General features: G+C 42.5%; 1 protein-coding gene across 1 annotated transcript in view; it reads right to left on the bottom strand.

Moving 5' to 3' along the window:
- Window positions 1-211: 211 nt before the first annotated feature.
- Window positions 212-27309, bottom strand: part of MMP20 (matrix metallopeptidase 20) — a 50243-nt gene continuing 23145 nt past the window's right edge. The window contains exons 7-10 of the mRNA XM_042958623.1: window positions 21959-22095; window positions 20578-20734; window positions 1338-1441; window positions 212-428 (exon numbers count right to left, since the gene is read on the bottom strand). Coding sequence (XP_042814557.1) covers window positions 328-428; window positions 1338-1441; window positions 20578-20734; window positions 21959-22095 — 499 coding nt within the window. The 3' untranslated portion in view covers window positions 212-327. The remainder of the gene's footprint in view (window positions 429-1337; window positions 1442-20577; window positions 20735-21958; window positions 22096-27309) is intronic.

Consider the following 27309-nt stretch of genomic DNA (forward strand, 5'->3'; position numbering starts at 1 on the left):
AGAAATAAAAACCCAAATTTCTCAATTTGCTTCAGTATGTTGGGTAAGAAACAACAGCAGTGGGTGTCTCACAGAGGAGAGCATTGTGTTGATTCCGATTTTATGTGAAGTTGACCATCTATAGAAATTTCCCATTTTGATTAAAATTATGAATTCACAACCGTGAAGAAATGTAGAAGTGTAATTATTTTTGATGAACTGGAAATTGCCCTTAGGATTGAAGGCCACGGGAAGAACCCCCATCCTACATTCTGCCTTGGTCCTTACGTCCAGGGACCAGCTGCTTGTGCTCGCGTTCGTTCCCTAGAAAACACGAGACCTTCCTGTCTAGCAGCCAATCCAGGAGCTAGATTTCAGCACACTGACCACATCTTCCTTCTCTGTGTCATACTTGTATGCTTTGGGTCCTGAAAAGAAGTAAATGTAGCCTAGAAGAGACAAAGTTGAAAATGTGGTTACTGAGGATGACCTAGAAATCCGTAAATGGAGGATTTGGAGGTCGTCCTGGAGGCGAATTGGGGATTTGTCAGCTGGAGCACAGGACCTCTGACTTGTCGCTCATCCCTCACCTTCCGCTGGGGTATACCCTCCAGGAAATCCCCTCCTCCATCTCTCCCTAGCAAACCACTGGCCATTCTGTAAACCTCAGCTGAAGTCCCACCGTGAAGTCTCCAACTGGGAATGTTGGTTCTCATCTTTTCTTTCTTAGATCACCTGCTGCAGTTGTTGTGAAGATGGCCACACAACTCAGTACGAAATTACAGACTGTCTTGTTTTCTAGTAATCTTATCTATGTTGGATGGAGGGGCATTTCTGACTGTTGTTAGCCTCTCCCCAAGAGCAGAGAATGTATCAGGAAGGGTCTCTGAATTTCTGAACAGAGTCCAGTTCTGTGCTATATACTCAAGAAGAATGTGTAGACTGGTCGACCAGAACCAATCGCATTTATTCCACTTGGTTCAGTTCAATTCAACTTTCCCGGCTATATGATAGATTTCAGGAGTTGAGTGATGGGAAAGGGAAAGGCCCTGGGAGGGCCAAGAATATGCACATTTTCAAGATGAAAAGGGCAGTTTTTACTGGATGGGCTTTAAGATGTACCCGACTGATGGACTGAAGCTGTACTTTTAAAACTTTTCTATTTGCAAAGAGAGATTCTGGATGGCAGACATTTTATACTCTTTCTAGCGACGTGGTTCGTTAAATTTATAAGGGACTCAGGACTGACATTAAGAACAAGAACTCCCATTTGGAAACCTGTTTTCTGCCATGTGAACGCACGGCCCAGATTTCTTGCCACAGTTTCCACAAAGAAAGTTTTTGGTGGAAACACTCACCATTTAATTCCACAGCAGCATCTATCTGGCCATTAACTCCTGAAAATTCCTCTTCAGTATTCTTTGGGTAGTCCTTTTCCATTTTCCCTTTTCGTTCGTCATAGCTGGAAGAAGTGTTATTTCATGAATGATGTTAATAAGAGGTTCTTATCGATTGCAGGTGACACGGTGCTACGCCGGCATATTTAGCCAGGGCTGATTTGTGGCTTTACATGCACGTGTGTGTGTCTCTTCACACACATGTGCACACACACGCATGCACACACACACTCTATCGCTTCTCTTCCAAGTTCCTGGGATTCTAGGACCACTAATTTGGCAATCATTTGCTCCAAACAGTCTAAACAGATATATTCTTAGAATTATTCTTGGAATTATTAATTAGTCATTAATTCTTAGAGTTATTCTATGCGTTATAGCAACATGTTCCTATAATTAAAAAAAAGACACGCTGCCTCTTGAAAGAAACTCTACATATATTTTTGGTGCTTTATTAACTGTTTCAATGATCCCCCGCCCCCCTCCACGCATAAATCTGTGGGCTTAGATTCTCATCCAAGAATCAGTTGAAAGCCCTTCACGGGGACTTTTTAGTCATGGGCTTCTTGCTTCGCAGCCGTGGAGGAAGGATCAAACAAACAATGCAGAGCGAATAAACACAGATGTGAACAGTCAATAGATAAAGATCAGAAACAAGAAAATCTCGGATAACTGAGCCTCTGCTTTTAAATCAGTTGAACTGAATTAAATCGCTTTTGTTTCCTGGAAAGATTATACGACTGACTGAATAGTAGATTAACTTTCTTTTTCTGGATCAGCAACCACCACGCAGTGATAACTCAGAAGCCTGGTTAATACATCTCTTTGTGATCTGCGTTGCCCCTTGTGAAAGAGACTGACTTGTATGAATCAGCGTGACTCGTACGGTTCGGCATGTAGGCAGTTAGGCAGACTTGGTCTCAAGTGTGAGAAAGTTCCTTCTTTGTCGGCACAGAGCCCCCTGTGGGCACATTCCCAGAGTGGACACCACCCGCCCCCTCCTGCCCCTGCCCCGAGAGGTCAGCCAGTTCCTGCTGGTGCCTGGAGTGTGGGGCAGTTTCCTGCTGCCACAGACGACAGCTGCCTGCCCAGTGCGCCTGGCGGGTGGCTCTGAGTGCAGGCTGTGGGCTGGGGACAGACCTGTCTGGACACTGGGAGGGACCCCACACCAGGAAAGAAGTAGTGGGCCAAAGTGACAAGTGGGTTGAGGTGCTTGGTGGAGTGGTGTGGACGGGAGTGGATGCCGAGTGTCCCCAACTCCCTTTTCGGGAGTCACTGCAGAAAGATAAAAGTGGGAAGCATTTACTGTGTCACCAGAAGTGTCGATACTGTGTGTGGGGACGGGGCACCTGGGTGTTGGGAGCGACTGCAATGTCTCAGGAGAGCAGTCAGGGCAAAGCTGGAGGAAAAAATAGGAACGGCCTAGGCACATTGGCTCCTACATTTCTTTTGTTCACTCCCTTCCAGGCTGTGAAAAATCTGCAGTCGTTCATTCAAAGTCCTTTGCTTATTAATCTTTGTTCACTAGGCTGTGTCTTCTTGCTTCCCTGACACAGTTGTATGGGGGAAATGGAAGCTTTGAGGAAGAGAGATCTAAAGCCTAGAATACTTGGGAAGTGAGTGCAGAGGGGAGGGCGAGGGGAGGGTCTGCAGGCGGAGAGGGAGGTGGTGGGAGGGTGGTGCACCTGCCTTCCTCAAATTCTTTGTCTGAAGCCAGCCCCGTGCTCAGGGAGTGGTGGAAGGACTTTCGTGTCTGTATTCTCTTTCGCCTGCTCAGAATGGAGCCCTCGAGGCTGCACTTTGTACACCAGGCTGTGCCTCAGGTTTGTGCATGTTAACCAAACATTTAGGAGGGACCTTGAAAACATAGTCGCCATTTATACTGTTTTGCGGCAAAATGTGTTCTCCATCCAAACAAGTGACTGATGAAAGAACGCCTGCAGGGAAACCACTTACAAGTGGGGGTCTGCGTGTTACAGGCACTGCATGCTTCTTATTACAGTGGGTGGGTGGTATGTTACAGTCAATGGGTGTTACATTACAGTGGATGGGTGTTATGTTACAGTGGGTGGGTGTTATATCACAGTGGATGGGGAGGGCTGGGGAAAGGACAGAGCAAATACCTGTTGTTCTTGAGAACAGAAAAACAGTTTAAAGGCAGGAATACGTTTTAAAGAGAGAATACTGATTATCAACCCAATAGGAAGGTATGGAGGAAAGATCTTTCTCTTTTATCTGTCTGCTTATTCACAAAGAGGGGTGGCAGTAATACCTAAGATCTTATACATAACTCTTCAGAGGATAACAGAGGTAATAACATACATAAAAATGTTTCGGGAGAAACAGGAAGAGCATTACCATCAAACCATCGAAAAGAATTACCACTTATTTTCATGATCATTTCAGAAAGAAAAGAGACCTTAACACCAAAAAGGCAGAAAGGACATAATCTCAGCATAAAAGACGGTTCTTGCCAACAATGTGTCTTTATACTGACGTGGACTGTGCCCCTACGTTTATAAAGTTGTTCTGTTCCTATTTTGCTGTGGGTTGGTGCAAAGTCTGTGATAATCTAGTCCTTGGTTTGTGGGCGGATTTTGAGGATTTCTGCTACAGAGCAAAAAGCATGCTGTGTACTATCAGATGGCTCTGGGTGTGAGCTGACTCTGTCACCTCCCGGCTCTAAGATCAGGGGAAAGAGCTCTGAGCTCTGGTTTTCTTATTTGGAAAAGAGTGGTCATGAGGATGAGAGACAATTTACACACACACACACACACACACACACACACACACACACGTTCCTGGCATATGTAGACACCAAGAACCATTAACTGACCTGCTAGTATGGGGTTGAGTAAACTTGGTGATTTGACCTGGGCCCTTAAGTCATCCAGGAGCTTAATCTTTACCTAATCTTCAAGCACACTTCATCCGGGTAACATTTTGCAGTAGAGGCAAGGGTGAGAAGAGGTGGAGAAAGGAGGACTACAGAATGTGGAGGTAGCCCAGAGAATGCAGCGGAGATGCGATTACGATTCAGAAGGTCTACTGTTATGTTTCGGATTCTGCTGAGGATAAAAGGAAGTTGTAAGACAGGATGAGAGCCACGGGTGTGCGTGGTTTGACGACGGTACATGAATGGGGAAAGGGTCACGAAGAATGACTGTGCGGAGGATGGCGAGGACCTCTGGGTTTGGACTCACAGGGCATGAAATCCAGCCTCAGATGGACCACTTTCTAGCGAGGTGGCCTGGAACTAGTGATGTAAGCTCTCTGAGAGGCAATGTTTTAGCTGTTAAGTGGAGATAGGAGCACCTACTTCTCAAGGTTGTTGAGAAGGCAGAGGGAAAATGAAAGAATATGAGGAAATACTCACCATGATTCCTAACACATAAGCCATCCAAAAACTAGCTGAATGAGAATGTTCAGGAAAGAAATGCGTTTCTATTGTGCATCTGTCATGTACCAAGTACCTCCTAAAATCACTGCCCGCAATGTCTTATCTTGTTTGTAAAACCTGAACGCCAACTAAAAATGATTGACCCGTAACCATGTTTATTTCCTCTATGAGCTTCTGTTTCATCATTTAATATTGGTTAATGGAAATAGATATTAAAGAAATCACGACTGGCAGTTAAACTTTACTGGCGATATCATAGCGCTGTAAAAAGCACCTCACATTGGTGCTTTTTTTCAGATATGTTATCTTACTCTCCACCTTGGTAATCGAAGGGCTTGGGGGACTATTTTGGTAAAGTGCCAGCATGTGGTTTAACTTAATGCTTTGAATTTAGATCGGGTAGGAATTCTGGTGTGTCGATTATGATGATTTCTAGCATGTGCCAGTAGCAAAAACTGACCCCATTCTGCCTGCTTTGAAGCACTGAAAGAGAGCTGTGTCTGCTTAAGGAAAATGTGAGAAAGGAGGGCAAAATGGGTAATTCAGTGATAAGGTATCTAAGTTCCATGTTTTCAGGAAGTTTCTTCAAGGAGACCTTTCTAGTGAGATGAAAACCTGGAATCCCCTTTGAAGTTCATAATCTACTTCAAGCTAGGAATTAATGGCTTTTTGGGGAGGAAGGGCCTTGTGCAGAGTGTAGACCACTCTCTACAAGTGGTCTAGGAGAAGAGTGGTCAGGAGTGGGAAGAAGGGAGGAGACCATCCCACGTCGGGGTCAGGAACCCTGCCTTTGAGGGAAAGGGCTGTGGGAAGATTTTGGAACAAAGACTCTGTAACAATGTGGAAAAATATTGATGGCCTCCATTTCCACCTGATTGTATGATGACATTTAAATTGGCATTGCCACCCTGAATTCTCTGAGCTCAAAACCTGTATAGAGAACTGTCTTCTGGAGATTTCCATTCTTGGGTTTCACCAAGATGCCAAACGCCACATGTACAAAATGGAACTCCTGTTTATTCCTTTATTTCTGCTGTACTTAATTATATTCTTTCCCCCACTGAATGGCCTTAGCATGTTTGCCAGAAATCAGCTGACCATATGGGTGTATTTCTGGACTGTCGATTTTATTCCATTGATCTCTACGTCTACCCTCATGTTCCTATCTCACTGTCTTGATTACTCTTGCTTTGTAGTTAAGTTTTGAAATTGGGAAGGCTGAGTCCTCCACTGTGTTCTTCTTTTTCAAGATATTTTGGTTTTCCTGGGTCCTGTGATTTTCCATATGAATTTTAAGATCAGCTTGTCCATTTCTACAAAGGAATCCAGTGGTATTCTGATAGGGATCGTGCTGAGTCCTGTAGATCAATTTGGGGAGTATTGTCATTTAAAAAATATTAAGGCATCCAGTCCATGAACATGAGATATCTTTCCATTAAGGTCTTGTTTACTTTCTCTCAACAGTGTTTTGTAATTTTCAGGTTGTAAGTTTTCCACTTCTATTAAATTGATTTCTAAATATTATTTTTCTTTTTGGTATTATTTAACTGGAATTGTTTTTTTTAACCTTCATTTTTGGATTATTTGTTGAAGTGTATAGAAATGCAATTGATTTTTGCAAAATGAACTCACATTCTGCAAATATGCTGAACTTACTTATCAGTTCTACCAGGTTTTTTTTTTTTTTTTTTTGAGAATTCCTTAGGCTTTTCTATATAAAAGGTCATGAGATCTAAACAGTTTTACTTTTTTTCCAATCTGAATGCCTTTTATTTTATTCATTCTTGCTTAATTGCCTTGCCCAGAGCCTCCATTAGAGTGATGAATAGAAGTGGTGATAGTGAAAATTTTTGTCTTGTTCCTCATTTTAGGGGGAAAGCATCAAGGCTTTCACCATTGAGTATGAGGTCAGCTGTGGGTTTTCATAGATGCCTTTTCCCAGATGTCCTTCTGTTCCTAGTTTGTTTAGTAGTTTTTATTTTGCAACTGTGTGGGATTTTGTCAAATGCTTTTTCTGCATTTGAGATGATCACATGGCTTTTGTTTCTTAACCTATCAATATGGTGTATTACGTTAATTGATTTTCAGAAGTATTTTTGAGTGATTTTTGCATCCATATTCACAAAAGCTATTGCTCTGAAGTTTTATTTTCTTCTGATGCCTTGGTCTGGTTTTGGTATCAGGGTAATACTGCCCTCATATAATGAGTTGGGAAATGGCCCCTCCTCTTCTATTTTTTACAGGAGTTTGTGAAAAACTGGAATTAATTCCTCTTTAAATGTTTTGGTAGAATTCATTACTGAAGCACGTAGTCCTGGGTTTTTCTTCATGGATCATTTTTTGGTTATGAATTAAATGCCTTCACTTTTTATAGGTTGATTCAGGCTATTTCTTCTTGAATCAGCTTCACTCTTTTATTTATTTCTAGGAATTTGTCCATTTCAGGTCTTTTATCAAATTTGTTCACATACAGTTATTCATAGCACTCCTTTATAATCCATTTAATTTCCGTAAGGTTGGTAGTAGTGTTCCCGTTTTCATTTCTGATTTTAGTAATTTGAGTCTTCTCTTTTCATTTTTTTAAAGTTTATTTATTTTGAGAGAGAGAATGAGTGTGTGCAAGTGGGGGAGGGGCAGAGAGAGAGGGAGAAAGAGAATCCCAAGCAGGCTGCCAGCATAGAGCGTGATGTGGGGCTTATTCCCACGAGCCTTGAGGTCATGACCTGAGCCAAAATCAAGAGCTGGATGCTCAACTGACTGAGCCATCCAGGCACCCTGAATCTTCTCTTTTTAATTAGGTCAACTCGTGAGAAACGTATCTATTTTGTTGATCTTTTCAAAGAACCAAATTTAGTTTTGTTGATTTTTCTCAAATTGCTTATGTATTCTCTACTTCATTTATTTCCACCATAATCTTCATTATTTACTTCTTTCTGCTGGCTTTAGGTTTCATTTGCAACTTTTACCCAGGGTCTTGGGTGGAAGTTTAGGTTATGGACCTGAGGTCTTTTTTTAAAGGGCATTTAGAGCTGTGCATTTCCCTTTGGGTACTGCTGTCACTGAATCCATACGTTTTCAAATGCAGTGTTTTTGTTTTCATTCTTCTTTTAAGTATTTTCTAACTTCTCTTGTGATTTCCTCTTTGACACACCGGTTGTTCATTTTCACATATTTGTAAATTATCCAGTTTTCCTTCTGATATTGATTTCTAGCTTAGTTTCATTATGATCAGAAAAGATCTTTGGTATGATTCAGTTGAGACGTGTGTGGCGTCCTAACATGTCACCTATCCTGGGCAATAAGCACTTGAAAAGAACGTGATTTAGTTTTTAGATCACCGTTAGGGCTCATTGGTTTGTGGCGCTGTTCACAGTTTCTGTGCCTTATAGATCTTGTTGTGTGTTTGCTCCGTTCATTACTGAAGTGAAGTAATGAAGCCTTCAGTTATAATTATTCAGTTGTTTCCTCCCTTCATTTTTGTCAAGTCTTTTTTTGGGGGGGTTCCTGAATTTTGGGGGTCTGTTGTTGGGTTGTTTTATCTTCTTGGTTGATTGACCCTTTTGATCAACCCTTGTTTTGATCAACAACCCTTGGTTGATCACTAAAAAATGTCCCTCTGAATCCCTAGTAATGCTTTTTATTTTAAAGTCTGTTTTGCCTGATATTAGCATAGTCATTCTGGCTTTGTTATGATTGCTGTTTGTATGATAGATATTTTCCCCGTCCTTTTACTTTTAGTCTATTTGTATCTTTGAATATGAAGGTGTGTCTCCTTCAGCATAGAGCTGGGTCTTGTTCTTTTTTCTTTCCATCCAGTCTAATAATCTCTGTCATTTGATTACACTGTTTAATCCATTTACATTTAATATTATTGATGTAATTGGATCTGACTCCACCACTTTGCTTTGTACACGTCTCATGTCTTTTTGGTTCCCTTTTTCCTCCTTAATGCTTTCTTTTGCATTAGTGAAGATTTTCCAGTGTACCATTTTAATTTCTTCCATGACTTTTTCAGTACACTTAAAAAAGTTATTTCCTTAGTGGTTGCTGTAGACCATATCATATATACCTTACTTTACCACAAACCGTTGGATTTATACTAACTTAATTTCACTGAGATTCAGAAACATTATTCCCATAAAATCCATTCTTTGGTCTTCCTTTTGGTGGTGGTATTGTTATACTTATTACATCTGTATATGTTATGAACCCCCAAAATACATTGTTCTAATTGCTATTTTAGATAATTTAATGTCTTCTTGAGAAGCTGAGAGGAGAGAAAGTATATGTTTACAGTTTTTGATATATTAACCTTTTTTTATCATTTCTTCTTTCTTTTGTTGTTCTTGTGAATCTGCATTACAGATTTGATATCATTTGATATCATTTCCCCAGCTTAATACAATTTTCCTTACACCCACTTCTTTGATGCTGTTGTGGACAAATATATCATGTTTCTGAATATTATAGGCCCAACGATACAATTTTATACATATAAATAATAAACATATATACGTGCAGTTTTAAACAGTTAATTTTAAAATTGGGGGTGCCTGGGTGGTGGCTCAGTTGGTTAAGAGTCTGACTTTGGCTCCAGTCATGATCTTTGGCTGACGGTTCATGAGTTCGAGCCCCACGCTGGGCTCTGTGCTGACAGCTCAGAGCCTGGAGCCCGCTTCAGATTCTCTGTCTCCCTCTCTCTCTGCCCCTCCCCTGCTCAGTCTCTATCTCTCCCTCTCTCTCTCAAAAATAAATAAACGTTAAAAAATATAAAATCAGTTAAGAGAAGGAAAGGGAGGAAATATACCTTTATTCTATCATAATTACATAATTACGTTTACTGGTGCTCTTTGTTGTTTTAATGTGGATTCAAAGTACTGTCCAGCGTGACTTGCCTTCAGCCTGAAGAACTTGCTCTAGTATTTCTCGTAAGGCAGATATGCTAGCAACACATTCTCTCAGTTTTGTTTATCTGGGAATGTCGTATTTGGTCTCCATTTTTGAGATAGTTTAGCCAAATGCAGGATTCTTGGTCGAGAGTTTTTTTCTTTGAGCTCTTTGAAGACGTTTCCCAGCACATCCTGGCCTGCCTGGTTCAGCCAACCTGCCATCTTGTCCGCTCTGCTCCAGTCACACTGCTGCCAGACTGAGATTTTTACCACATGAATCTTACCGGGTGACTCCCTTACTCAGGACACTTAAAGATATCCTTCTTTTTTTATAACTTCACACTCGTCTCTCTGGAAAGGTGCAGGCCCCCTGTCACCTACACCTCCTTCTCCTTGGGCCCCGTCTCTCGTTCTAGCTGCATTATGACCCTTGGAGCTGCCTCCAGTTGTCCCCAGGCGCACAGGCTGTTTTGCGTTATCAGTGCCTCTGCTTTGTCTGGAAGCCACGCCCCCCCGCCCCGCCTCCCTCCTGGGAAACTCCTACTTTCTTCTCAAGATGTTCCTTCTTCGACACCTAAACTTCCTCTAAGAGTTCCTTCTTCGACACCTTAACTAGAGCTGGCCATTTCCTATTTGTTTTGCCCCAGTGATCCCCATCCAGTCTTCTACGGGGGCACCTGTGACACTTGGATTGCTCTTAAATCTTTGTCCATACGTGTACTCTCAACTGTGTGCCTTGCTGAGGGCCCGGGCGGCGCCCCATAGGAGCTCAGGATTTATTATGGGACAGTCATTTCACATCCTTCTCACTCACACCCACAGCCCTGTGAAGCAGATACTATTTCTGCCTCCCTTTGGACGATGATGAAACCAAAACAGAAAGGCCATCCCTGTTGCCCAAGGACTGCTGAGATGAACACTCTCTTAGTCCTGCCTGCACTCTCAGTCCACAAACTCTGAGCTCTCTCTTGAGTGTCAGGGTCCTAGTACAGAGCCTGGTGCAGAAACGTACCCAACATGTGTAGACTGGAAGCGGTAGCTGGGTAATGCCGTTTAACAAATTTAAGATTAAAAAGCAAGATTTTGAACTCTACCCATCTTTCTGGTTTTTATCACTTATTTCTCTATGGTGACTTCAGTATACTTGGGGCATCATGAAGGGGAGAATGTGTCCTACTTTGCATCAATCACGCCTCCAGTCTGTCTGCATAGAAGAGTGCCCTAGGGATGGAAAGGGGTGGGGCCTGCAGATGTGCAGGTTACTGTACACAAAATTCTTTGACTACCTCAAAGAATGACGGATCTGAGGGCACCCCCAGTCCCCAGGAACTCCCTGGTGTAGCCACTCCTCTGCTGTTGGTAAGCAAAAGAGAACATTTACAGGGAGAAATTAGCCAAAGGTGACGGAAATAACGTAAAGGAAGAAAAAGTGGCTGGACCATTGGGGCCCGCCAGGAAGAGGAAAGGAAGGAGTGAAAGCAAATGGATGTATGGGGAGGAAGCCTTTGTTGTTACGTTTAAGCAACACATCATGTAGCTTGTGGTGTTGTGAGCACAGGGTGGGGTACGCGGTGGTGTCAGCATGATAGAGCTCCCTTTTGGATTTCAACTTGTAGTTCTCTGCAGCTGCTCCCTGTGGATTACTACTACAGTGACATGTGGGCTCTCACTCTTAGAGCCTAAACCAACCTGGCCCCAGGCTAACCGTCAATCCTCAGTGGGGGATGTTCTTCCATAGTTGTCTCATGGCACATCAGTCATTGAAATGGGTCCCAGCCCTCGGACGTCATGGAGAATCTCCCTGACATTAAGCCTATCCAGAGACTTCTCTTCCCTTGGCACATCATTTATGTCACAGACTGAACCAGCATGATGACCGAAGAAGAACCTGATGAATGACTAAAGAAAATAAGTCGTAACACATCAAACAAATTCTTGGTCTATAACTTGAGGCTGTGGCCTTCTGTGTTTTTGAGTATGGTCATGTGCTTTACTGATAGAACATTTGTCTCTTTTGGTCTTTCTCCCCTTTCCTGTTTATTTTTTTTAAGTTTGTTTATTTATTTATTTTGAGAGAGAGAGAGAGAAGCAGAGAGAGGGAGAGAGAATCCCAAGCAGGCTCCACATTGATGTGGGGCTCAAACCCACAAACCATGATATCATGACCTGAACCAAAGTCAAGATTTGGAGGCTTAACCAACTGAGCCACCCAGCTGCCCCTCCTGCCTTTCCTGTTTGGAACAAGACGTAGTGACCGAGGCTTCCTTGAGTCTTGGGGCAACCACAAGAGTGGCGTCTACATGTTAATAGCAGAGCAAAATGTTAGAAGGAACTTGGGTCCCTGGTGACCATGGATTCATTCTAAGTCTCTTAAACTCCTGACACATTATGTACATGAGAAAAACAGACCTTTACGTGTTTCAGCTACAGTTATTTCTAGGTGTCTCTCACTCGCAGCTGATGGCTTCATATGACAATAAGATGTCATACATCTGAGGCTCTGCTAAACCAGGGGTGCGGAGTTCAGGGTGGGAGAGTTTGTTAATGGAGTAGCTAACGACAGCCTTTGCTTGACTTCTGAGCTGTAAGTCCAGGTTGTTTGTCTTGTTCTTTGGTGCAGAAACCAGGTGTGTTGGAGCATGTGACACAGAAGACTCTCATTGGTGAAAGGAACTTCCCTGTGACCAGCTCTCTGATTGGAGTGCTGCTCAGAGAACTGCTGAGGTTTCAACAATCATTTGTTAATCATCACAAGTTTTTAAGCAGTTGTTAGGCACCATGTAAGTTCCTACAGTTACTGAAAAGTTACTCTATTTGAACAGCTACTATGTGCCAGGCTCGGTCTAGGTGTCTCCATGCACTGTTCACTTGATACTCTAAATAACCTCGGAAGGGTAATTTTCTTGTATTATTATTTTTTAACTATTTATTTTGTGAGAGAGGAGAGACTGCATGCAGGGGAGGGGCAAAGAGAGAGGGAGAGAGAGAATCCCAACCAGGCTCCTCACTGTCAGCGCATAGCCCACTGTGCATCTTGATCTCAGGAACCGCGAGATCATGACCTGACCCGAAATCACGAGTCAGACGCTTAACCGACTGAGCCACCCAGGTGCCCCAGCCTTGGAAAGTTAATTTTAAAAGTGCCTGCTGGGTTTCCTTCCCATAATACCAAAATGGGTCTTTGACATTTGAGTTAAACCCCTAGACCAACTTTTTAACGAATCTGCTTTATCCAGATTACTAAGACTTTTCCTTAATAGACACTCACAGAAGCCTAGTTGGAAAGGTGCACTGTGCTTTCCTCAGGGGGGAATCAGGCATCATTATAATCAGAGACACCCTTCCTCCCCAACCTTACATTCTCAGAGAATTAAAAACCTCTCAGCAAGCCTCTTGTGTTAGCTGTTAAACCTCAGTTCCGCCTGGCTGGAGGTGCATGCTTTGCCGGTAGATGGTAGATTAGTTCAAAGACTAGGCAATGAATGGAGAATTGAAATAATGGAAGAGTGGATAATCTCCCAAGTGAGATTCGGGCTGTGAGCAATCTTTGAGAAATTAACTGAATTAACACAAATGCCCTCACACTCCCACACACAGGCTTCTACATGCATTTCCAATCTCATTCTTGGAAAATCTGCAATGGGAGTTGGGTTTCTCAATATCTATCTTCCAGTATGTCAGCACTGTGATTACAGCCACTTTATTTTAAATGAGGACCTGGGGGAATCTGCCCAGAAGATACCAGAGACTTAATAAATGAATTACGATCAGGATTTCAGAAAGGAAGTTCCGAAAGAAAGATCTCTGGCTTCTTGGTTTAATCACTGGACTGGAAGTGACGGGTCAGGACAACGCATGATGCTCTGAGCAGTGATCCCGGGGCTCTCAGTGGCCTGGAGTCAGCAGGTCTACATTTGTTTGGCACTCATTTCTAAAATAAAATTCCCTTCTCACAAAACAGATCTGTTCTCCAGTTATATTACTTTCTTGGCTCCAATTTGGAGAAGCTATCAGTCAGATGGAAGAAGCCAAAAACGTATTTAAAAATTTCCTTTATGCCTAGAAATGGTTATTAAGAGTAGGTGATATGCCAGCACAGCTATGATTCAGAATAGAAGGAGAGTTGAAGAGTTTCTCAGACAAACAAAAACTAAAGGAGCTCACGACCACTTCACCTGCCCTGTAAGAAATATTAAAGGGGACACTTTGGGTGGAAAGGAGACGCCAAAAGTGACAGTATAAAGGCAGAAAACACAAAAGCACTAAAAATATTTCTGTTAAAAAATCAGCCAAGGAACTCACAAAGAAAGGGTAGAAAATACAAAAACATACATCTAAACCATGGGGAGGAGACGAGTGAAGAATGGGTTCAAACTCAAGTGACCATCAACCTAGTACAGAAATGCTATTTGCAGAGGATGTTATATACATACCTAATAGTAACCATAGATCAAAAGTCACTAATACGCACATAAGAAGACAGAGAATGAAACTGAAATATATTGTTAAAGAAAATCAGCAACACATGGAAGTGACAAAGACAAGAAAACACCAGAGAAAAGCTCCAGAAACAAGCACAAAACAAGTAATAAAATGACAATAAAGTCATATTTACCAATAATTACCTTGAATGTAAATGGACTAAATGCTCCAATCAAAAGGCATTGGGTGTCAGAATGGAGAAAAAAAACAAGACCCTTCTGCCTACAACAAACTCATTTAGTCATAAAGGCACCTGCAGACTGAAAGTGAGGAGATGGAGAATCATGTATCATGCTAATGGATCCAAAAGAAAGTCAGGGTCATAATACTTACATCAGACAAATTAGACTTTAAAACAAAGACTGGAACAAGAGTCGAAGAAGGGCATTATATCATTATTAAGGGGTCTATCCAACAAAAAGATCTAATAATTGTAAATATTTATGCACCCAACATAGGAGAACCCACGTATATAAAACAGTAACAAACATAAAGAAACTCATTGATAACAATACCACAATAGTAGGGGACTTCAACACCCCACTTACACCAATGGACAGATCATCTAAACAGAAAACCAAGAAGGAAACAATGGCCTTGAATGACACACTGGACCAGATGGACTTAACAGATATATTCAGAACATTCCATCCTGAAACAGCAGAATACAGATTCTTTTTGAGTGTACATGGAGCATTCTCCAGAATAGATCACATATTAAGTCACAAAACAGACTTCAACAAATACAAGAAGATTTAAGTCATACCATGCACCTTTCTGACAACACTGCTATGAAGCTAGAAGTCAATCACAAGAAAAAAATTTGCAAACACCACAAATATATGGAGGTTAAATAACATACTGTTAAGCAATGAGTAAGTCAACCAGGAAATCAAAAGAAGAAATAAAAAAATACATGGAAACAAATAAAAATGAAAACACAATGGTCCAAAACCTTTGGGATACAGCAAAAGTGAAAGGGAAGTTTACAGGCCCATCTCAAGAAGCAAGAAAAATCTCAAATACACAACCTAACCTTACACCTAAAGGAGCTAGAAAGAGAACAATAAACAAAACCTAAAACCAGTAGAAGGAAGCAAATAATAAAAATTAGAGGAGAAATAAATCAGATAGAAACAAACAAACAAACAAATGACAATAGAACAGATCAATGAAACCAGGAGCTGGTTCTTTGAAAATATTAATGAAATTTGATAAACCTCCTAGCCACACTTACTGAGAGAGAGAGAGAGACAGAATAAATAAATAAAATCACAAATGACAGAGGAAAACTAACAACCAACACCACAGAAATACAAACAATTACAATTTTAGAATATTATGAAAAACTATATGCCAACAAATTGGACAACCTGGAAGAAATGGATAAATTCCTAGAAACATACAAAACTAAAACAGGAAGAAATAGAAAACTTGAAAAGACCAAAAAGCAGTGAAGAAATTGAATGAGTAATCAAAACAGTCTCAACAAATAAAAGTCCAGGATCAGATGGCTTTACAGGCCAATTCTACCAAACATTTAAAGAACAGTTAATACCTATTCTTCTCAAATTATTCCAAAAAGTAGAAGAGGAAGGAAAACTTCCAAATTAATTCTATGTGGCCAGCATTACCCTGACACCAAAACCAGACAAGACTCCACTAAAAAAGAGAACTACTGCCCAATATCCCTGATGAACATGGATGTAAACATTCTCAACAAGATACTAGGAAATTGAATCCAATAATACATTAAAAAAAATCATTCACCATGATCAGATGGGATTTATTTCCAAGTTGTAAGAGTGGTTCAATATTCACAAATCAATCAATGTGATACATCACATTAATAAAAGAAAGGATAAGAACAATATGATCATTTCCATAGATGCAGAAAAAGCACTTGAAAAAGTACAACATTCATTCACGATAAAAACCTTCCACAAAGTAGATATAGAAGGAACAGAGCTCAGCATAATAAAGGACATATATAAAAAACCCACAGCTAATGTCATCCTCAGTGGGGAAAGACTAAGAGCTTTTCCTCTACAGTCAGGAAGATAGATGGGATGCCTGGGTGACTCAGTTGGTTAAGCATCCAATTTCAGCTCAGGTCATGATCTCATGGTTTGTGAGTTTGAGTCACATGTCAGGCTCTGTGTTGACAGCTCAGAGCCTGGAGTCTGCTTCTGATTCTGTGTCTCCCTGTCTGTCTTGGCACCTCCCCACTTCTATGTGCTCACTCTCTGTGACTCTCTTTCTCAGAAACAATAAATGAATACATTAAAAAAAAGATAGGGATGTCCACTCTTACCACTGTTATTTAACATAGTACTGGACGTCTTAGCCACAGCAATTTATCAACAAAAAAATAAAAGGCATCCAGATAGGCAAGGAAGAAGTCAAACTTTCACTATTTGCAGATTATCTGATACTCTATATAGAAAACCCGACCTAAATGTGAGACAGGAAACCATCAAAATCCTAGAGGGGAACACAGGCAGCAACCCCTTTGACCTTGGCTGCAGCAGCTTCTTACTTGATATGTTTCCAGAGGCAAGGGAAACAAAAGCAAAAATGAACTATTGGGACCTCGTCAAGATAAAAAGCTTCTGCACTGCAAAGGAAACAATCAACTAAACTAAAAGGCAATCAACAGAATGGGAATAGATATTTGCAAATGACTTATTGGATAAAGGGTTAGTATCCAAAATCTATAAAGAACTTACCAAACTCAACACTCAAAAAACAAATAAGCCAAGGAACAAATGGGCAGAAAACATGAATAGACACTTTTCCAAAGAAGACATCCAGATGGCTAACAGACACGTGAAAAGATGCTCAACATCATTCATCATCAGTTAAATACAAATCAAAACCACAATGAGATACTACCTCTCACCTATCAGAATGGCTAAAGTTAACAACTCTGGAAACAACAGATGTTGGTGAGGTTTCAGAGAAAGGGAAACCCTTTGGCACTGTTGGTGGGAATGCAAACTGGTCCTGTCACTGTGGAAAACAGTAGGGAGGTTTCCTCAAAAAAGTAAAAATAGAACCACCCTATGACCCAGAAATTGCATTATGAGGAATTTATCCAAAAGACAAATGTATCCAAAAGATACAAAAATGCTCATTCGAAGGGGCACACACACCCCAATGTTTATAGCAGCACTTTCCACAATAGCCAAATTATGGAAAGAGCCCAAATGCCCATGGACTGATGAATGAATAAAGAAGATGTGGTATATATATACAATGGAATACTACTGAGAGGTGAAAAATAATGAAATCTTGCCATTTGCAACAATGTGGATGCAACTAGAGTGTATCATGCTAAGTAAAGTAAGTCAGAGAAAGATAAATATCATATGATTTCACTCACATGCAGAATTTGTTAAATGCAACAGAGGAACATAGGGGAAGGGAAGGAAAAATAAGATGAAAAGAGAGAGGGAGGCAGACCATAAGAGTCACTTAAGTACAGAGAACAAACTGAGGGTTGATGGAGGGAGGTTGGTGGGGGGATGGGTTAGATGAATGATGGGCATTAAGGAGGGCACTTTTGGGGATGAGCACTGGGTATCATATGTAAGAGATGAATCACTGGGTTCTACTCCTGAAGCTAAGACTATACTGTATGCCAACTAACTTGAATTTAAATTAAAAAAAAAAAGAAAAGAAAATCTGAAAGACTCCACCAAAAAACTGCTAGAAATGATAAATGAATTCAGAAAAGTAGCTGGGTATAAAATCAACAGTAATCTGTTACGTTTCTATACAGTCATCATAAAGCTGCAGAAAAAGAAATTAAGGCATCAATCCCATTTACAACAGCATCCAAAACAATAAGATACCTAGGAAGAAATTTACCAAAAAGGTGAAATATCTGTCCTCTGCAAACTATGAACATTGATGAAAGAAACTGAAGAGGCCACAAAGAAATGGAAAGACATTCCATGATCATGGATTAGAAGAACAAATATTGTTAAAATGTCTATACTACCCAAAGAAATCTACCCATTTAATGCAATCCCTATCCAAATACCAAGAGCATGTTTTACAGAAGTAGAACAAACTATCCTAAATTTGTATGGAACCACAAAGATCCTGCATAGCCAAAGCAACCTCGAAAAAAGTTAAAGCAAAACTAGAGGCATCATAATTCCGGACTTCAAGCTATATTACAAAGCTACAGTCATCAAGACAGTATGGTACTGGCACAAAACCAGACACATAGATCAATAGAACAGAATAGAAAACACAGAAATGAACCCACAACTATATGCTCAACTAGTCTTTAACAAAGCAGAAAGGAATATCTAATGGAAAAAAGTCTCTTCGACAAGCTGTACTGGGAAAACTGGGCAGCAATGTGCAGAAGAATTAATCTGGACCACTTTCTTACACCATACACAAAAATAAATTCAAAATGGATGAAATACCTAAGTGTAAGACAAGAAACCACCAAAATCCTAGAGGAGAACACAGGTAGTAATTTCTTTGACCTCTGCCATGGCAACTTCTTACTAGACATGTTGCCAAAGGCAAAGGAAACAAAAGCAAAAACGAACTATTGGGACCTCACCAAGATGAAAGCCTTCTGCACAGTGAAGGAAACAATCCACAAAACTAAAAGGTAACATACAGAATGGGAGAAGATATTTGCCAATGACATATCTGATAAAAGGTTAGTCTCCAAAATCTATAAATAACTTATAAAACTCAATACCCCCAAAACAGATATCCAATTAAAAATGGGCAGAAGACTTGAATAGGCATTTTTTCCAAAAAGATACACAGATGGCCAACAGACACATGAAAAGATGCTCAACATCACTGATAATCAGGGAAATGTAAGTCAAAACTACAATGAGATACCACCTCACACCTGTCAGAATGGCTAAAATTAACGGCTTGGGACACAATGGATGTTGGTGAGGATGTGTAGAAAAGGGATCCCTTTTGCGCTGCTGGTGGGAATGCAAACTGGGGCCGCCACCCTGCAAAAACAGTATGGATGTTCCTCAAAAAGTTAAAAATAGAACACCCTACGCCCCAGCAATTGCACTACTAGATATTTATCCAAAGGATACAAAAATACTAATTCGAAGGGATACAGGTCCCACCCCCGCCATGTCTCTAGCAGCATTATCATCAACACCCAAACTGTGGAGAGAGCCCTTATGTCCAGTGACTGATAAATGGATCAAGAAGCTGGTGTATATATAGAATGGCATATTACTCAACCATCAAAAAGAATGAAATCTTGACATTTGCAAGAACGTGGGTGGAGCTAGAGAAATGAAGTGAAATAAGTCAGAGAAAAACAAATACCATATGATTTCATTTGTATGTATAATTTGAGAAACATAGGGTCAAAGGGGAAAAATAAATAGAGACAAAGCAAGAAACAGACTCTTAACTAGAGAACACAATGATGGTTACAGAGGGGAGGTAGGTGGGGAATGGGGGAAATAGATGATGGGGGTTAAGGAGGGCACCTGTTGTAATGAGCCCCGGTGACGTGTGGAATCACTATAGTCTACACACGAAACTAATATCACACTGTACGTTAACCAACGGGAGTTAAAATAAAAACCTAAAAATAGTTAAGTGACATAAAGATGAAAACCCTTGGGCCCAAGTTGGGTACTCTCCCACTTACCAACAGATCCTTCATGGACCTGATGTATTTAGCACAGTCAACTGCTTAGAATCTGGTTTTCTCAGTTCCCTCTTCTGAAGTTTGGATGAACAGGCAATTCGGAACTGAGAGTGGGGAGTAGAGGCAGAGTGTGCTCTGCCTTCAACTCCAGTCAGTTAAGGACAGGAACCCAGCAGGTGGGAAGAGGTGTGGCCCCATGTGCAGGGATTGGTCGACAGATGGCGCCTTGCTCAGTCTGCTTATAAAGACCCCTGCAGGTGGGACAGGGCTATCCTATGTGATCCACTACGGATAGGAAGAGCCTTCATGGTCTGGGTTGCATGAAAGAACTTAGCAATAGTGCTTTTCCTTTCAGCAGAACTTTCCTTCGAAGAGCCCCACAGTCATGACCACATCCATTCTGCACAAAATCACAGTGTATTCTGGGATACACTGGTACCCACATCCAGGGAGTCAGTTCTACCCCCAGGCACTCCCTGCGGGTAGCCATGTATTTGGGGAAGCTGCACCCACTGGAGATCCAGTGCATTGAAACATGAGTGTGTTTCATGTGCTAGAGAACATGTAATGGGATTACTGAATGAATGTTTCACTCATTTGGATAGTTTGTATCTTTGAGACAGTGTCCACCATGAGTAAATGGCACCCCAGGGGCCAAGAGGAGCCCACGGCCTTTTGCTAACTTGCTTTGCATTCTTTTTGCTGAAGGATTTTCCCTTCTCATTGAATGCATCTGGAAAATCAAAAGGAGAAGAGCCATACCTGTAGTATTCGTCTCCGACAAAGAAAAGGGTCTTCTGCACATCCTTGAGGTAGACGGCAGCATCTATTCGCTGTACATACCTTGGGAAGCCAAAGTCATAAATAGTGCGAGGAGGACCTTGCATCTGGAATCCTCTTGTTACCCAGTAGTGGGGGCCTGAAAACAGAAATTAAGTTTACAAAAACTCTGGGCACCTGAATGGCACAGTCGATTGAACGTCTGACTCTTGAGCTTGGCTCAGGTCATGATCTCACAGTTGGTGAGTCTGACCCCCAAATGGGGCTCTGCGCTGATGGTGCAGAGCATGTTTGGGATTCTCTCTCCTTTTCTCTGCCCGCCCCTCTCTGCTTGTGCGCTCTATCAAAAAAAACAAAAAAACAAAACAAAAAAAACAAACAAACAAAAAAAACAAACAAAAAAAAACCAAACCTTAAAAAATTTATATATGAAAAAAGTTTACAAAAATTCTGTGCCACTCAGTAAGGCATTTCATTCATGAGGATTTCTACGCATGGTCACGACGGGAGTGGTTTATGGGATAGTCACGGTGGCTATTAACCAATATATAAGATTTTATTCAATTAAAACTACTCTTGAGGGAAAAATCTCAAGTGATGCCTTAAGAAAGCAATAACGTTGATACAATTGTGTCTTACATTTAACACATTAATTTTTTCAAGACACTTTCCATGTGTACAATCTCATTTGGGTCTCATACCCATGCATGGGAGAGGATGGGTGTGGGACGTGCCAGTGCTGTGATTCTTAAGGTGGCACCAGCCTTCCATCTTTACCTAACCTCGGCATCAAGAAAAAGGAGCTAAAAGTGACAGTTGTCCTTAACTGGGTAACGTCTACTGGCTAGCCATTGTCACATCTCCAAGGTCGGTGTTCCTATAATCACTGTGCGAAGCGAATCATGAAGAGAATTGGCCAGAGTCACGCAAACAGGAAAGGGCTGGAGTCAGGGAGTGACACTGTGCATGCCCACCTCCTAAAACCACAGGGGTCCTTCCATGCCCAGCTGCCTCCCGCAGGGCACATAGCAAGGGTGCTGTCCTCACACGGGGTTCTGTGTTGGCTTCTGTTCACTGGAGGATCTCAGTGGGATGTGCCACTCTGCGGGGCAGGAGCCAGGTCTGTAGCCCCCGGGGGTGCTGTCACTTAGCACGGTGCCTGTCTCGGGTAAAGTCCTGGCTCTGACAGTCATTGCCATTCTTGCCATTGTTGTAATGGCAGAGTGGCATCTCCCACCCAACCTGAGAAGGTGTGACTGGAACACGCTCCATGATCACGGGACAGAGGCTGACCACACCAGATATCCCAGCATTCCGGGCCCTGCCCCCTGCCGTGTCTTCCCTTCGGGGGTCTGTCGAGTACCTTTGAAGAAGTAGGCGGTGCCCCTCTCGGCCACTTCATAAGCTGCGTCCACGTTGGACATAAGCTGGGGGAAGGAGCTGGTAATGGTGCTGGGCCGGATCCCTGCCATCATGTGCACCTGACGACGCCAGAAAATCCTGTTGGCCAGTGGACAAGACATCAAGGTTGAGGTTGATCTTAAATGGGACTCGGACTGAAACGTACTGCCAGCCACACATCGGAGGCCATTTCTAAATGCCTCTCACCCTTGCCTTGTTTGCAAAGAGAACATCCGTTTTTTGACCTTGGTAAATAGCTCTTCTCCCTTTTTGTTCTTTTTTGTTCCCTTTTGTTCTTTTAGCATCTCTGCAATCCCCTTTTACTGGTGATTTTACACATTTAAGCTGTGCACCTTCCGTCGGAACTATCTCTTGGTACACATGTCCCTTTCCTACTCTGATCTTTTAAAAATGAAGATCTCACAAAAAGAAAATTCAATCCAGGTTAACATTATGAATATTACAAACGAACCAAAACTTTGTGGTTAGGAGATGCGAATTATTCCCGCCAGAACCATTAACCAGCAAGAACATTAACCGTGATCAATTATACTGCTGATATACTTAGCTATTCAAAGTGTTCATATCCTTGAAGCTGATGGCTTGTTAACAGAAAATCTGGCACGCACAAATTAATGCGAGGTTTAACAACTCTTCCAATATTGTTTCCATAAAACCATGGTAGTACCACAAGGGCATTGGGCTGAAACTGTCAATATAAATGTGGTCCATTTTGAATTTTGGAGGTGAAAGTCATTTTTACAAAATATGAAGAGCTTACTTGACTCTGTAGAAACTAGAATCTATACATAAAATTATTTACCGAGAGTGAAACTGTGATAAAGTTTTGACATTTAATTTTCTGGGTAGTTAGAGTAGGAACTCCTCAATCTTACGTTGGGTTTTCGTGTTCAGTTAATTTAACAGATACAGCGAGCGCCTATCGGCAGGGACTGTGGTAGATACCAAAGAAGAAGCACTGAACAGACCCAGGCCTAGCCCCCAAGGAGCTACAGTTCTCCAGACGGGTATGTAACTAGGCAAGTATAATTCAGACAGGTAGGTGATTAGGCGGTTATGACCATAATTACAACCGGGTAGTTGTGCTGCAGAGTCAAGTTCAGGACGCCCTGGGAGCACAGCGCGTGCCCCACAGGACGGAAGTTCCGTCGCATTCAGCGTTGTGGTGAAAGTGTCCCAGGGGAGGCGGTGTAAGCTGATGTTGAAATTTAAAAGAGCTTTATTACAAGAGACATGTGTTCATGTTTCCTAAGTAGCATCATGATGCAGAAGGAAAAGCACATCGTGTTTTAGAAGACATGGGCTTGGGTTCTAACTCTGACCGGCATCTCTAAGCTCAGTCCTATCATCTCTTAGATACAACTACTGATACCTGGCCTGTCCCATGAGGTCATTACGAGGGTAACGAGATAGTGATTGGAAAGTGTATTACCAACTGTAAAGTGCCAAACAGCTAGATACTGTGCATCCTAAAAATTATTATTTGCCTAGTTGCTACCCACCCACCAATTGGGCACCCCAGGGTGGCAGGCATCCACGTAGGCCCCCCCCGCCCCCCGCCGTCCACGCCCTTCACATCACAGTCTTACCTAGAACATGTATTAACAGATGAAACACCAAGACCCAGGAAGGCTGGTGGTTAGCGGCAGACAGAGCTGTCTTGATTTTCATCTCACACTGATCTCCTCCACATGATCACTCCCAGCCCCAGATCTCAGGTTTCCTCTGTTCATAACCTGGTGCCTCGTCCAATCAGAGCTATCCTTGTCTGAAGGCAAGAGGGACCCCCTTCCCTTCTCTCTCTCCACCACCAGGACAGGAGGGCAGGTTTGGGAACCCAGAAGATTTGGGTAATGAAAACAAAAAGGTCAAGTTCATAGTCTGTCGTCTGACTTTTGTTAATAAAAACCTGATGAGAAATCCAAAAAATCAAGTGTTTTTCACTTAATTCAATATGTAGTTCTGAAACGCTGACTGTTCATGTCACGGTGCTAGATGCTGACCGAGGCACCGAGCGAGCATGCGCTGCAGGGATGAGAATGCTGGGGAAGAGGAGGTGAGGAGAGCGGGCAGAGAGGAGCAGACATATCCTCTGGGGATGAGTCACCACCTGCATCGGGTCTCTGACAAGGCTCAGACAAATTCCTACCTCTTTCTCCTTGGGCACTATAAAGCTGGGAAATATTTCCATTAATTTTCATTTAAAAGTCAACAGGTGACTTTCGGCAAACTTAAGCCTCATTCTCAGGTGCGGTAGGGACACAGATGTCCCGAATGACTCAGGAGGAGAGGGAGGAAAATGCAGTGATCAGGAGAAAACGTACTGTCAGAACTTGTCACACGTGGTAGAGTCTAAAATTCCTTTGTAAAAACACCTTGACTTCAGATACTGCAGGTATTGTGAGGACCAGATCGAAGGAAAGTCGGCATTCTAAACCAAGAACGATCTTGCGCCCCCAGAGACATTTGGCAATGCCTGGGGACAAGTTTGCTTGTTGTACCTGGGGATGGTCAGTACTATTGGGTGTAATGGGTGGAGACCACGGATGCCACTAAACATCCAACCATCCATGAACAGCCCAGCCAACCAAGAGCTACCTGGTCAGACATCAGTAGTGCCCAAGTTACGAAATCCTGGTTGAAACACTGTCACAACGTGTTGTAATGCGTAAACTGGACACATAAGGTAGAAATAAATACTATGCATCACTTACGTAAAACAGCGCGAGTTCCAGAATAATCTGTAATCATGAACATTTTCAGGACGCTAATGGTGGGTAGTGAAGCAACAGAACCCATACTCAGAGGATCCACAAAGTTGGAGCTATTGATGACAATAATAAATGAATGAAAATTGACAACGCTCTCCCACCGAGTACAGCAAATAATCTCCTGATTCATCTGTCAATGGGTTTAAAATCTAAGCAAAAAGAAAGACAATCCACGTACTTCTTGGACAAGGCCAGCTGGAGGATGTATTGGAACTGGCAGTGGAAATAGGTAAACCCCTATCGATAGTCTGTAATCTGATCTTTGATAAGAGGGGCAGGACAATGGGACTTATTGACAGGATAGATCTGCTGATCATACATTTAGCTGCACTGTTTATCTCTTGCTTCCCTGGAGCCAGTGCCGTGCCTGGCACGTGGTCAGGGCTCAGTAAATATTTGCTGACTTCATAAATCGGTGCCAGGGATGGAGAGGCGCTAAAGAGATCACCAACTTTCATAGTCTCTGAAATTTTTATTCCCTTTTCCTAAAGAACAGCAGCTAATTCACCAAGTTTGAGATTCGTTTACCCACAACCTTCACCTGGCGTTCACCTGGGGCCGGGTCATGGCTTATCCATCTTTCTAGCCCCCGAACACCAGGGCACTTGCTCCACATTTGCTGAACTTTTGTTCTTTCTTGGTTGTACCAACCGTCTTCACTCCCCACTAGTGTGGGCTGAGCCTGTCCGTCTCTCTGTCTCTCACCTCTCATCTCAGGAGAGGCCTCCACCTCTTCACTGTCCGACTGTCAGAGTAACTCAGCATGAGCCGAATGGGGACCTTTACTTTTCCTTGACTTCGACCCTCTGTCCTCCTTGACCGTTCTTCTCTCTAATCCTGCTCCCTAGTTTCAGGGGGAAGAAGGATCTTTCTTCTACGTTTTTGATGCTTTTGGTCTAATTTCTGCTTACGTCCCATGGAGATGGGGCTGTGTGGCCTTGTGACAGGAGCAAGGGAGCTTGGGGAGATGTGTGACCTCATGTGTGTCACTCAATTTTTTGAGACTCAATTTCCTGTCAAATAAAAGTGAGATATCATGCTATCTGTGCCGATACTTCAGAGGATCGATTGAGATAATGCACAGAGAAGTGTTTTAGAAGCTCTCGACTACTCTTACAATAATTTGTAGATACCGTAGGAAGACATGTTTCCACCCTGCAAACGTACTGATTGGTGATAGGTAACCTTGAAGTTAGTAGAGTTAAGTTTCTTTCTAAATCTGTCTCGCCGATGTGAAATTTTTGTCATTGGAAGCTCTGAAGTCCAAACTATCACATCATTGGCTGACAGGCCACTCATTTTGGGGGTTCCACTAACCAGATAGACGCCAAGAAATAAAACAGTCGTCGCTCATCTCCTGGAGCCCAAGGAAGACACAGCTTATAAAATTGAAGACCCGTATGTAGACAGTGCTTAAAAACGGCCAGAGCAGAGCGTGGGGTCCTTAGCTTGTTTATACCCCTCTGAGGAGCCTGGGCGTCCATATTTATCAGCCAGAACCTGTGAAGCTGTCAAGGCTCATCCTCAGCCAGGAGGGTGTTCGGAAGGGACAAGGAATCCAGGCTCCTACTCTACCTTCCGCCCCTTTGTTGGAATTCTTGAACACACAATGGAGAATCAGTCCAAGTAAATACACTGCCTCCCGCTCCCTTTCCATGATGCAATCTCATACCCAGAAAAAACACATTGCCAGGGAGCCTTCAGGTGTGCAGGCTGGGCTCAAAGCCACGGAGTCCTGGGGGATGCCAGACATAGAAAGTTCTAGTTTATTGTCCCTCCTTCCCCAGGAGCTTCGCACTTACATTTCTCCACTGGCTGCTTGTCATGCCTTCTACCATGTCTGGTTATTTTCCCACATTGGACCCTGCTGCCTGACCCAGCCATTAATTTACCTCTCTCTGCTACCAACAAGACTCTCAGGTGAACGACCCGTATCTACCGTTTCCACATGCCCCCCAACTTTTGTTCTTTTGCTCCCCAGGACCTGGATTCCTTCCTCACTCCTCCGCTGAAATGACACCCCTCATCCTGGCCAGCCTATCTCTTTTCTTCAGTCCTCAGTCTGATGGGCTCGGCATCCTTTTCCACCATTGATCACGTTTGGTGGGGGGCCAGGGGGGCGGGGAATCCTCTTTTCCTTCATTTATTTGAGGTTCCATGAAGGGTTTCTGTCTCTGATGTCCAGTAGGTTTAAAATTCCAGCTGGGGAAAAGAACACTGTGCATACATGAGTAAGCGTCTGGAAAATGCTTAGCACAGCACAGTGTAGGTGATCATGGAACGTCAGATGTTGTTGTTAGCGTTCATTTTCAGATCCTGCGCTGCCTCGTCCACATGGGAGGACCCACGGGGCCACTGTGAGTGCTCCCCTGAGCACCAGCTTCTGTAAAACTAGATCACCGTCACCATCACTGTGGACATCTAACACCAAGCGTTTCTCACAGATTGTGGTTTTCCTGTCTGCTGTCTTTGACTCTTCTCTTCCACTATCTCCTCACTGAATGAGCCAGGTCATGCAGGC

This window comes from Panthera tigris, chromosome D1, assembly GCF_018350195.1.
Source record: "Panthera tigris isolate Pti1 chromosome D1, P.tigris_Pti1_mat1.1, whole genome shotgun sequence".
Lineage (NCBI taxonomy): Eukaryota > Metazoa > Chordata > Mammalia > Carnivora > Felidae > Panthera > Panthera tigris.